Source organism: Alosa pseudoharengus, unplaced genomic scaffold (assembly GCF_046254945.1).
Source record: "Alosa pseudoharengus isolate Yale_2024_CS ecotype anadromous, Long Island Sound unplaced genomic scaffold, YU_APseudo_1.1 YU_APseudo_1.1_scf_1, whole genome shotgun sequence".
Lineage (NCBI taxonomy): Eukaryota > Metazoa > Chordata > Actinopteri > Clupeiformes > Clupeidae > Alosa > Alosa pseudoharengus.
This window is the reverse complement of record NW_027468564.1, coordinates 21,184,463-21,198,095: the sequence shown is the minus strand read 5'-3', so window position 1 is coordinate 21,198,095 and position 13,633 is coordinate 21,184,463. Positions and strand designations below refer to the sequence as shown.

The 13,633-nt window shown below is 41.6% G+C and overlaps 1 protein-coding gene across 4 annotated transcripts in view; it reads right to left on the bottom strand.

The window, feature by feature from the left end:
* LOC143123202 (uncharacterized) overlaps positions 1–13,633 on the bottom strand; it is a 168,268-nt gene that overhangs the window by 119,812 nt on the left and 34,823 nt on the right. For all 4 annotated transcript variants that reach the window (XM_076284409.1, XM_076284437.1, XM_076284426.1 and 1 more), the window contains exon 10: positions 4,663–4,833. In XM_076284409.1, coding sequence (XP_076140524.1) covers positions 4,663–4,833 — 171 coding nt within the window. The remainder of the gene's footprint in view (positions 1–4,662; positions 4,834–13,633) is intronic.

Here is a 13,633-nt window from a genome sequence, read left to right as displayed (position 1 = left end):
TGTGTGTTTGTGTGCGTGTGTGTGTGTGTGTGTTCGTATGTGTGTGTGTGTGTGTGTGTGTGTGTGTGAGAGAGAGAGTGTAAGTGTGTGTGCTTTTATCAGTGCAAAATACTCTTTTGTGAAGGGTGACAAGACTTTTGACCGTTTCGACACTTCCCGCAGCATTTTGGTGATTTTTTATTTTTTTTATTTGGGGAAAACAATTGTAACCTCGTTTCCCAGAGTTCGTAATTTTTCTCATCACCGTCGAATAACAGTCTGAACCACCTTTGGCCTGCATGACTGGGCCCATAACCTGTAGCGCTGGACATTTCTGCAGCAGTCTATCGCGTTATCACAGTCACCAAAGTGGTTAACTAGCTAGCACTTAGTGGCTAATATTCACGGGAGAAAAAGACCACCATCCTCTCTTTGGTCTAGGAACTCATACACTCAGACCGTTTATTCTGCGCATGCTCACAATAAACATCCCAGTGCACGCAGGCACGCACGTCACTGCGCAGGCTACTTTAACATGGCTTTGCCACTTATATTATCAAATATGCTTAACAGAAGGAATAGAGTTAAGTTGAGCTGTTTGCTTGTTAGCTAAGTTAGCTTGTTACCTAAGCTAGCTAGAACATAACAGTTACTGCTACATGACCAAAAAAGTTCAGGGTGGCTTTAGGCTGACTATGACTAAAGACCCATTCATTCTGGACTTAAAAGACGGATTTCACACGCCCTAACCATTGTGCTTTTACACGAAATTGGGTAGTTTACCATTATGGACGAAAATGAAGCGTGTCTCATTAAGAGTTATTGTTCCCACAGGGTTAGTATTATTAATAATGATAATTGTTCTGTATAGTTATTGTGTTAGTGTTTTCCGACTAGTCATTCCTCCCTTTGTATTTCCCATGTTATATGTGCGGTGCTTTCACGTAACGTTAGCAGAGACAGTTGATAAAAGCAGTATCTTTGACGTTAGCTAAGCCCAGCCAATACTTGTTTCACCTCTTCTGACTGTAGTGTTTACATGGATGTACCCAGAGCGGTATGTCCAGCGTTTCAGAATTAAAGAAGCGAGCTGATCGGCTGACTGTCCGTTCAGTAAGCAGTGCTGTGATTGGCTGTTTTGGGAAAATTTGTAAAAAAGTTTTGTACTTGTAAATTCGTTTCGTACCCGTAGATCTGTTTCATGTCTGTAGAAAACAGATGCGCACTTGCAAATGGAAAATCCGTGCGTGCAAAAATCGTTTGCAAATTCACAGACATTTTTTCTACACAGTGACAAAACGGATTTGAAGATGTACAAACCATTTTTGCATGCACAAAATATTTTTACAGATACAAATTATTTTTACATGTACACAAATATTTTTTACGAGCACAAAATATTCTTACAAGCACAAAACTTTGGTACAGGTACAGAAAACTTTTGGCGAGAATTTTATACCATATAACATGCAAATCCTGGAGTAGAACACCCTCCATCGTGCAGCAAGAATCCCAAAAGCGCACTCAACAGTCATTCTTGCACTTGAAAGTCTGTAATTGAATTTTCGCTTGGGCTTGGACAGATTGTGTCCAGGATAGGGTCTCGTCATAGAAAGAAAATGTAACATAACGTTAACCATAAATAGCATAAGCTACAACGCAACGTTGCTGAAGTTTCTAATGATGCGTTACTTACTTCTCAATGAAATATCAACTAAGTTAACTGACTTGGTATAGTCAGTTAACTTAGTTTGTCACGTCAATATTCATTCATTCACTTGTAAGCAACCAGATGTTAACGTTACTTTGTATCAATTAACTTCCACTTTGTCAGTTGGTGGTTGCTTAGTAACAATACTGTGTTTTGTATTACTAACTTACCCATCTCAAATCCGGTGGAGAAAAAACTTGCAGGGCCACTGCGATGAATCCAAAAACTAAAAATAACTTTTAATGGAGTTGTTCTGCTTGTGACTTTGACGTTAGGTGCGCTGCCGGTATAGCCAGTTAAACGTAAAAGTACGCTCTACGAACGCAACGCGAACGCTTCAGTTACGCGCCTGGTGTAGCTTCGCTGTAAGGCAAGTGCAGCGTTTTCTGGTCTTTGCTAACTTTTATCGCCGCTTTATTAGGAGCTTCAGTTCGGTGGTGGCGCCATTCACTGCACTTACAAAGGGGTCCCCAGCGAGGATCAAATGGACGGCAGAGGCACAGATAGCATTCGACACATTAAAGAAGCACTTTGAGACTGCTCCAATTCTACGCCATCCAGACCCGGCCCAACCGTTTGTGGTGGAAGTGGACGCTTCTTATGCCGGAGTGGGAGCTATTCTTTCACAGAGGTCAGGGGACAACGGAAGGCTTTACCCATGTGCCTTTTTCTCACACCGCTTGACCTCATCAGAAAGGAATTACGCAGTAGGAGACAGGGAGCTACTGGCTGTCAAGCTGGCACTTGAGGAATGGCGCCACTGGTTGGAGGGGGCGGAACACCCCTTTCAGGTCTGGACAGACCACAAGAACCTATCCTATATCCAAGAGGCAAAACGACTGAACCCACGGCAAGCAAGGTGGCCACTATTCTTTAGCCGTTTTAACTTAGTGCTCTCTTACAGGCCTGGGTCGAAGAAAACAAAGACGGATGCCCTCTCCCGCCAGTTTGACCTCTCTGAAAAGGATCGAACTCCATTGCCCATCCTTCCAGCCTCCTGCATTGTGGCGCCAGTACAGTTTGCCATTGAGGACGCGGTCCGCCAGGCCCTCGAATCTGAGACTTGTCCCCCAGAGGCCCCAGAGGGCTGTCTCTTTGTACCAGGCTCAACCAGGTCACAGACATGGGGCCATTCCACACGTTTGACAGACCATGCAGGCCTGCACCTTTGAATTTATACGGCGAAGGTTCTGGTGGCCTAGGATGCGAGGAGATGTCAAGTCCTTTGTGAATGCATGTGTGGTCTGTGCACAACACAAGCCCAGTACCCAACGACCTGCAGGTCTTCTACTGCCACTGCCCATTCCATAGTGATGGTCCCATGTCTCCATGGATTTTGTAACAGGCCTGCCAAACTCCAGGGGAAATAAGGTAATCCTTGTAGTAGTAGACCGAATCTCAAAGGCGGCGCATTTCATAGCTCTTCCCAAGCTGCCATCTGCTTGTGAGACCGCCGACCTCGTCCTGCAGCATGTGGTGAAGATACATGGCATTCCTTCGGACATCATCTCGGACCGTGGGCCTCAGTTTGCAGCTCGATTTTGGAAGGCTCTTTGATAACTCTGTCAGCCTCTCTTCGGGGTTTTATCCACAATCGAATGGCCAAACTGAGCGTGTGAATCAGGATCTTGAAAAGTACATAAGATGTTTTGTGTCATCTTACCCAGACAGATGGAGCCAATTTCTGATGTGGGCAGAGCTGTCATACAACACTCCTCAGCGGTTGTCCACTGGTATGTCCCCATTTGAATGTCTATTTGGGTTTAAACCTCCTCTGTTCCCCAGTCAGCAGGTTTCTGCTGAGGTATTCGGGTCCCGCTGCAGGAGAGTCTGGAAACGGGCTCACATTTCCTTAAGCCAGTCAACATCTCGCCACCAGAGGCAGGCCAACCGACACAGGCGACATGTTTGACTTTTTAGACCTGGTCAACGAGTATGGTTGTCTGCCAGGACCTCCCATTGAAAGTGGATTCTCGGAAGCTTGCTCCGTGTTTTATTGGACCATTCCGCATCATTCAGAGAGTGAATCCAGTCACTTACCGGCTGCAGCTCCCAAGATCCATGAAGGTGAATCCAGTGTTTCATGTATCCTTACTGAAGCCAGTGATTACCTCTCCTCTGTCTCCCCCTGTGTGTTCCCCCCTCCCCCACCCTGTCTCATAGGTGGAGGTCTGACTTATTCCGTCAAGTGGCTGTTGGACTCTAGACGTGTTGGACGGGGACTACAATACCTTGTCGACTGGGAAGGCTATGGCCCAGAAGTGAGGATTTGGGTCCCTTCACGACACGTCCTGCATCGAGGTCTTATTGAAGAATTTCATCGAAGTCAACCAGATGGCCCTGGGCCACTGGAAGTCGGCCGTAGAGGAGGGGGTCCTGTCACAGGGCTTGCCGACCAGCAGATGGCGACTGAGAGAGAATCAACTGGAACTGATGACTGGAGTGATTGTGTTTGTGTTCATGTTCACTTGAACAGTAGCCTACAAGACAGTTCCCCAAGAACTGTGTTGTTGACAATATGACACATTGTTTTCAAATGAACAGAAATGCAGCTGTAACCCTGCACACTTAAAATGTCAGTCTGTAGAGTAAAATGAATGAGACTTACAACACGTAGGCTAGTAACTTTACAGCTAGCCTTCGTTCTGGACTTCATGAAACTCATGCTAGCTTTCTAACGTTAGCTAATGTTACACACTTTAGAAACTGATTGCCATTGTAAACAAAAGCTTAGCAATGCGTCGTCACAGTTTTTTAGCTGGTGCCGTTTTTTCTGGCTCAGTGCTTTGTAGAGTTCAGGCTCACAAATTGACAGAGGACAGTTACTGCTTTGTACACAAGCAATGGCTATGCTGATGGAGACAGTATTACACAATGCAGACGTGTATTTTCTTTGAAAATTAGTAAACAATTGCATTTGAAGACTTCGTTTACAAGAAATGCACAGCAATAAAGAAATGTCAATCACCAACCTTAATGTCTGCAGTTTGCAATGGGGACTAGAGAGTCCTTTAGAAAGAAGCTGAACTCCGGAATCTCCCAGGTCATTGTCACTCAGGTTCAGCTCTATCAGGGAGTTTGGTGACTGCAGACATGAGGCCAAAAGCTCACTTGACTTATCTGTGAGTTTGCAGCCAGTAAGTCTGTAAGACAATGTGACAAAAATACAAACTATTAGTCATTAATGATAAAGAAGGGATAATGTTTATAAATGATCCTTATAAATACATATGATGAATGAATACTAATGTAATGCCATTTACTGTAATGGTAATATACTACTACAAAAGAGCTTGCGTAATGTAAGACAAGTAATGTCATAGTGCAATGGTACAGTCTAAAAAGTGTTAAAAATTACACAAATGGTGCAGAATTTCAACACATCTGCTGACTGGTTCAGGGCAGGGTTTCCGTTGTCTGGTAATTACCGGACATTGGCCGGAAAAAAAATGAAATGTTCGACACAATTAAATCTCTCCGATCAAATTGTCCAATTGAAATTGGCTAATAATCCCGTCCCCCTAATGCAATCTGAATTTGAGAATAAGCCTAAAATGTAGGCCTATATTAAAGCAAGAATACATCCTCTGGCTATGTTTTTCAATTAACAGGCTCTACCGTTCATTTAATCACCAAAAGTTATTAACAACACGCATACCGTTCATTTAATAACCGAAAGTTATTAACAACACGCATAGCCTATGCTGCATTTCAAATAGGAAGTGCACGCTTAAAACGCCCATGTGAGTGAGACAGTTCAAACATGGGCAGGCCCAGGCAGACTAGCCTTAAAAGTTTTTTCAGAGGCCAGATGCGATGGATGATGATACATTGGTAACGTCTGAAATCTCAGATGTCCAGTCATCTCCACCACCACCAGATAAAAAGCAGAAGTGTCGGGCGTATCTGTCGGAATCAGTGACATTGGAAGTGGAGTTGCGGGGGTGTGGCCGCACCAAAAGTGTCATTCTCAGTGTAGACACACCCATGGTACACTGGACATGAAACTGTGTTCTGTACCCAAAGCATAAAGTATGCTTTCTCTGTCTATGATCTGCAGGGTTAGGGCCTCCTCGACGAGGAGATTGCTGGTTCGCGGATAATTTCCGGCACAATCAAATGGTATCATTGAACTGCAGACCGAAAGAAAAAGAAACTAAAAATTTCCCAGAATAGGAAATATTTCTTAATTCATTGTTATCAAATAAAGAGGCATAGCATTAGGGGTGTGAGCGCTCATTCTTGTGTGTGCACATCTGTGCAAGTTAAACAGTTGAACCACTGGAGATAACGTGGGTAGCAGCAACAAACAACATAGCATATTTAAAACAACGAACAAAGTGGATTCTTGCTGTCCATGAAAGCATAGATACTGGCTAGATCTTGTTAGGCATGTTTAAGTTAGGCCAATTAACATGTTGCATTCTATACGGCCTGATTATGTCATTCTTTAAGCTACATAGCCTGTCTCCAGTTTTCCACAACTTGACTAATCAAGAAGCGATGATAGGATATTTGACCGGCATATCATCAAAATGTCCGGAAAATTAAACCTCTGCCGGTCACTTTGACAGGCACCACTTTTTTTCTAGCGGAAACTCTTGTTCAGGGACAACACATTTGGTGTCAATTTCAACACAGCAAATGTGGCTGTCTGGGTGAAAGGTGAAGGAAAAATGTAATCTAAATAATAATAATAATAATAACAATAATAATAATAATAATAATAATAGTAATACATTTGATTTGTAACACCTTACATTCACAAGACATCTCAAAATGCTACAGGATACAAATTATTAAAAACAGTAATGGAAAAAAGCATATTAGGATATTATAAAAGGCAGAAGCTATGGGGCTTTATCTTACACCCGGTGGAAAGCGTGATGGTAGGCTTATTCTTATCTTATACTCTTATCTTATACTCTTATCTTATAATAAAGTGATGAATTTTTCGCCATGAGCTTCACTTTTATTGCTTATTCTTATCTTATACTCAATAAAGTGATGAATTTTTCGCCATGAGCTTCACTTTTATTAAACTTTTTCGCCCAGGGGTGTGACAGTTACTGACATAAGGTCTGATCTGGCGCATGATCCAAAAATTGCTATCTTACACCCTCTAAAAATCATTACACCACTGACCAAGAAAAACCTGGTCTACAGGGAAAGGCGCATATAAAGCACAGGTGAAGATGCACTGTCACGAGATGTAAGCAGCCCTTAGCAACCAGACCTAAACAACTCCTCTGCAGGATAAATATCCTTAGGATTTTTATTCAGTCATTTGAACGTTATCGGGATAAGTGTTTTTTTTCAGGCTAATTTTTCAATGGTAACCCCTTGTCAGTCATTAGTGAAAATACTGTGAAACTTCAAATAATAGCCGAGTCCCAAAGGCCAGTCTCTTTTAAACGCCTGGCGTGGCTACAGGTTTGGGTTAAAGGCCGGTCTCAAATAGAGGCCTGGTCTGTTTTTAAGTTTTGGGTTGCATTTAATCTTCTAAAACCTGTCAAATTGTCTGTTTAAAGCTCAATTCGCAATGAGACGCAACCGTTGCAGAAAGGCGTTGCAACGGTGTGAATTAGATATTGCACATTGTTGCAAGCCGTCGCAAAGCATTGACCATGTCTAGTCACAGTTGTAAGGTTTTAGAATAGAATGTTGCAGCTCTTCTAGTCGCGAATATTTGGTGTGAATTGGGCTTAAGCCAGTAGGCTATGGTGCAGACTGTGCATGCTAATGTAATGATGGCATTAAAAGACTGCGGTGGGGATAAGATAGAGTTCCAAATTGTATAACTTTTTTTGAATATGAACTATGCCTATATGTTCTGCGTACTAAACAGCTGATTTCAAGGAGGTGAAATCGATCCCGTTTTCCTTTTTTTGTTGTGGTAGTTGTGGACTGATGTGCCATAACCTTGGACTCACAGATTATTACTTTTTTTTTGGACAGAGTATACTATACTATACTATACTATACTATACTATACTATACTATACTAGACTGAACGCATCACCTGGTGCTTGTTTTTCTTGTGCCGCGTCCGGTGTTTGGACAATAGACTCTGGCCTGCTGACTTCTAGATATCTATCTCTCACTCACTCTTTCCTTCCCTCACCCTCACAAGATTGCTTAAATAAAGCTAAGCATAATAGAAGTTATCTTGAATGTGTGTTTTAATGAATCAGTGATTTTAAGTTAGAGTTTGTTACAACCCAAAACACACCCATGACTGACTAGGAAAGAGAAGAACAACCCTTTTCAACAAAGCTTCTGATCACAAAATCACGCCGAATGTGGACCGGACATGCCCTCACACATTTCTGATCGCTAAAATAGGGCCCATGGAGGTTAAAATTAGGGGTGAACGATTATGGAAAATAATCGAATTGCGATTTTTGTCATCAATATTGCGATTGCAATATGCGATTGTTTTTTAACTCTTTATCTTCTGTCTTTGTCAACAAAGACAAGCAATATACCATTCTATAGTATGACCAACACAAAATTACTAGTGCTGTCAGTTAAACGCGTTATTAACGGCGTTAACGTATACCTATTTTAACGGCGTCAATTTTTTTATTGTGAGATTAACATTCTTTTTGATGTAACAAACTTTGTCGTTTTTTCACATGCTGTTGCAACAACTAGCAACGTTAGAACAACTACAACACCACACCGGATCTAGCTAGACCGGAAACTAAACAATACGCACTGACGAATGGAATGGAAAGTTGTATGTGCTGCACATACACGCCCCCTTTTAGGGGAAAGATGACTGATATAATGGAAATCTATGCTGCATCAAAGTGGGGAGCGAAAAGGGCATATAGTAAACTTACTAAATCTTGAAACAAACGTGAATAAAAGGCACAAAATAAGGTTGGTGTAAGAGTTATCTGTGTGTTTATGGGATTAATGTGACCATGTTCCTATGTTTTGCTCTTTCCAGTTTACTAACAGGAGTGTTACGAATGTATCGATAGGCACAGTCAAACTGCCAGTGGCTGACTATAATTAAGTTCAGCAAGCTTAACTTTACATTTCATAACATCAACTAAACATAAGTCACACATTCATTCTATCACTTGTGAACGTAGCCTATTTCCTACAACTAGGTGAGATAATTGGCTATGTTATACTGAAGTTCCACAGTTAGCTAGCTAGCAAGCTAACCGTTTTGCATGGGATATTATGGTAAGTGTAGCTACATGCTACATTTTTACAATACATGGGGTATTGCAAACGAATTAGGTTGGTAATGTACATCGTTTCGACATGAGTAAGTTACATAAACATAATTCTTCATAACTGCCGTGTTAGTAAAATGATTGAATGTCCTGTGAATTAATAACTAGATGTAACGTCAACGTGTGACACCAAAGATTTTTTCACCGTCACTTGTTCTGTTATCAACATTCCTCTTTGGCTGCTACTATTTGCGATGCACTCTGCTTTCGACATTGATTTGCATTAGATTCCATTCTTTTCAATACAACTCCGCACACCAGCATCGCACTTTGCCGCTGTGTAAATCACGATTCAGTTATATTTGGTCGACGCTGCTCCATAAAATCCATTGTTCATCCAGTGTTTGCCTGTTAAAAACCTCGGCGTTGATGTGTGTGGCAAGTGACAGTGCACCATGGACTGTAGGCCTATAAAATGGCAAGGCACTCATGTTGAAAAGTTCCTTATTTTCAACTGAACTCAAAGATAATGAATATAGTATGAATATAATATTTCATCTTTGTTATGCCCTTTATAATGTGTGTAGGCCTACATTTTGTGCATGCACTTATGTGGAAGCATTTATTTCAGTTTATATCAGCTATATTTCTGAAGAGTATATTGTGTTGCCTCAGGGCTGCTGCTCATCTTTTGAAATTTGATTTGAATTAATCAAATAGACCTACATCTTAAAGTTAAGTTAATAAAGTAACTTGCTTTGCTTTCATTTGAATCCCAATCATGATACACAATAATTGCTTTATTGTTAATATGGACTCCTGGAAAGTTCAGAAATGCAAAATAATAGAATTTTAATCATATGATAAAATATGTGATTAATCATGATTAACTATAGGAATTCAGCGATTAATCGTGATTTTAATTGTGTGACAGCACTAAAAATTACATAAATTAAACATAAATTGTTCTTTCCTGGAGCCCAGTCCTATGTTATGATGGCATTAGGTGATTGAATATGATTGAATGAAATATTTTTATTTAACTATTTAGTATAATATTAAGTATTTATTTAACTTTATTAGTAGGCCTATATTTGTTGAACTTCCAGCCTTGTAAACATTTAATGATTCTTATACGTTTCTATTTCATGTAGATATGATCTTCTTTTGTTAGTTAACAGGCCTATGCAGTGGCACTGACACGGCTTCTCCTTGTCCTGTGCTCTCTCTCATACACGCGCACGCACACACAGACCGGCTCCTCTCATCTGTACTTGGACGTGAATCGGAACAAACTAGATTGTTGCAGCGCAAAATGCGGCCGAATGACCGTTCAGCTCGGTGTTAAAGGAAAATTCTGGTATTTAGCACTTTGAGTCCCTTTTCTGGTTTGTTTTGGATGAACTAAAGTGGTGGACACCGAAATTTTGACGATTGGTCCTGTCTCGACTTTTCTGACTCGTTTTGAACACCTTTGACTAGTCAGAGTGGCTGCCTACAGGCATGCTCAAACATGTCCTAAAACAACCCTTAACGCTCGTTTTCAAAACTGTTCAACTCACCGAGTGGTTAGTGGTGTTCGTTGATGTTCCAAAACAAGTAGCGTAGCGAAATACAGTTTCTGTCGTGTTTTATTTGCCATTTTGTAAAATCCCATTGATTTCTGTTGGCACGTTGATATTACTGCGCCACCGTCTATGCTTCAGGCTCAAATATTGAGCGGAAGTTCATACGCGGTTGTGAGGTGTCTAATAAAATAGTTCCACAATAGCAAAAAGACGGCTGGAAATCATACATTGCGCCGATATATTTGATTTTAATAGTCAACGAACTCCACGAACCACTCGGTGAGTTTCACAGTTTTGGAAACGAACGTTAACCCTCTAGGCGCCACGGTCGAGTTTACTCGACAAGATGCGGCACTGAATAAAACGGCCGATTTAGTCAAATAGGGTGTCATATTTCGTTCGACCTCCACTCCACTAGATGGCAGACATGTCATAAGTCATCCCCCCGAGTCCAAAAAAGTCATGCTTTAAACAAAACCTTCGAGCTACAGCGCATTGAATCAGTGCGTGCAATACCGGAGCTAGTGTGCGTGTGAGACACTTTATCAGAGCGATATTGTCAACGTCAGCGAGTATTTGCATTATATTATCGTCTAAAAAAAGTTTACCCGAAATGAAGTGTTGGGCTTCTATTCGTGGACCCTGATTCTGAAGGGGAATATCTGCCTTCAGAAATTGACGGTGATTCGCTTAGTGACCAGGCTTCAGATGCCTTGCAATGGTGCAGCTGGACAAAGTGAGAGTTTAGCTTACACCAAGCACAAACGTTGATTCCTTTGCCCAATGTCAGTGGTGGGAATAATGTTTCACGGGGTCGGAGTGTTCATCGGGAAGTTAGCAGGCGTGTTAGTGGTGTGGCGAACGAGGCTGGAGGTAATGTCCATGTAGCGCTAGCTTCTTTGTCTTCTGAACGTGTGCCTCTCCGCAATCGCGGCGACAGTAACGTGGTGGAGCCTTAGTCCAATGCCACTGGGTAGGTTAGATGAGGTCGAAGTGCTCATAAGACAGTTAGGGGGGAACGTAGAGGCAGTGTGGGGAGTCGCAATGAGAATGACAGTAGGCCTAGTCCGAGCTGCGCAAATTCTCTCCACTCGGCGCGCGCGAGGCAGATCTGGCCATGCTCTCGCAGCAGGAGCAGAGGTGGTGTGACACGGGGCAGGGGAGCCATTCGGCTATGCATAGTCTATCACAAGATGATGGGAATGCCGGCCCTGTATGGATAGAGATAGGGAGTCATTATCTCTACAGCAAAAGGCCTGCTACATATTTTTTTTTTGTCAGCCATTTATTAGTAATGATTTACACCGTTGATTTACTATCTATTTCCCTGACCATTTAGTACATACAATATGTGTTCTTTTTTGTGTGTTCATGTCCTTGTGATGTGTGTGTCTTTGTCAGCTAAGAAAAAAAACAACCAAAAAACATCAACAAAAACAACAAAAAGAAAAAAAATACTAACATTGTCTCTTGTCTTGTCTCGTCATCTCACTCCTGATCTGTGCCTTGCCATGGCAAGTAAGCTTTTGAACTAAACAGGTCTTGTCTACTTGTGTTGGTGTGGCATATGAATAGGGTTGCCAACCGTCCCGAATTGTGCGGGACATCCCGTATTTTGGGTGATTTTGATTTGTCCCGTCAGGGACAGCACCACTCCCGATTTTCAATCACAGCTCACCGGTCTTGTTAACTTGTCAATAGTAGGCTACTGTAAACGCACCTGGAACAAAGTGTCCAGTGCCGCCGCTACCACGCGCATCTCGCACTGTGCGCACGCACCAAGGGACAGAAGGGGCACCATAATTTAGCCAGAGAAGCTTTACTGCTAACTGCTTTTCACTCTTCTTAGAGAACGATTACAATGTCAAAATGCAGCAACAGCATCTTAGATAAGGATGATACTTTTTGGGTCCTCTCAGTCTCTCTATTATGCAGCAGATCTAACTTGAACGTTATGCTACTCGTTTTAATTGGACACGAGAGGGAGAGAGGGGAAGTTTCCAGCTGGCGTGTGATTGTTGGTAATTGATTTCACCTTTTTAATATAAGAAACTTTTAAAAGGAAATCATGAGAACAACAAAAACAATGCGAGGAGATTGCGGAATTATCCGGTTCACACTATGCTACTGACCATTTACAAAATGTGAGGGCACTTTGACATAGGCTGCCCGCACTGTGATTTGGACTGATAGAATATTGTAGTGAACTGAGCCTAGCTGGTTCATGACTGAACTCCCATAATGCTGTGCAGTGTATGTGTGTGTGTGTTATGTTGATGTTGGTTTTAGTATGAGTAATTGCGTTTACCTTGTCATGTATGTGTTAGCTGGTATAGTCTTTCTTTATGTTGTACCTCATGTGTTTACCCCGTGTATTGTATGTGACTATCCTGTTTGTGTATCGTGCTTGTTTAATTGACGTCCCTTGTGTTGCCTGGTGATGACGTTCGTGTGTTTTGGTGCATAACCAATAAAACCATTCTGAGACAACTTCGCAGTTTGTTACAATATGAAGAGTGGTCAATTGCCTTTGTGTAATGGAATTGGTGAGTCTTGAAGTCTTCAATAATCCGTTTCCCTTAAACTAAGCATTTACATGAAGCACATGATAGGCTATGCCAATTGAAACACTTTCCACTCAGATAGCTAGGTGGCTACCAGGTTCATAATTCACTATTAATTGCAAACAGAAAATATCTAGCTAGCATCATTACATGCTTCTATTTCCAAAGGAATGAAGGTTGTTTACACCAACTTAATATACTTATCACTTATCATTATGCTATAGGCCTAAATGTGGCACAAACAATGTTAGAGTTTGTGGAATGACCATAGGCTATATTTGAATGGAGCTGGCAAAATATGAATACCGTGTAGACAATGCTCTTAAAAAGTGACAGTACACCATTTGTAAATTAGTTTTTTTTTTTTTTGGGGGGGGGGTCCCGCATTTGAAGTGAAGTGTCCCTCATTTGGGGTTGAGGAAGTTGGCAACCCTATATATGAATCATATATATGTGCCCCATACATGGAATCAGAGTGCCTACTGTATGTAGTAAATGGAAATTCTCTACAGCAAAAGGCCAGCCTACCGCTACATGCATTCGGTTTGTTTTTGCCATTTATTAGTAATGATTTACACAGTTTGTTTACTACTTACTATTTACCTGAGCATTCAG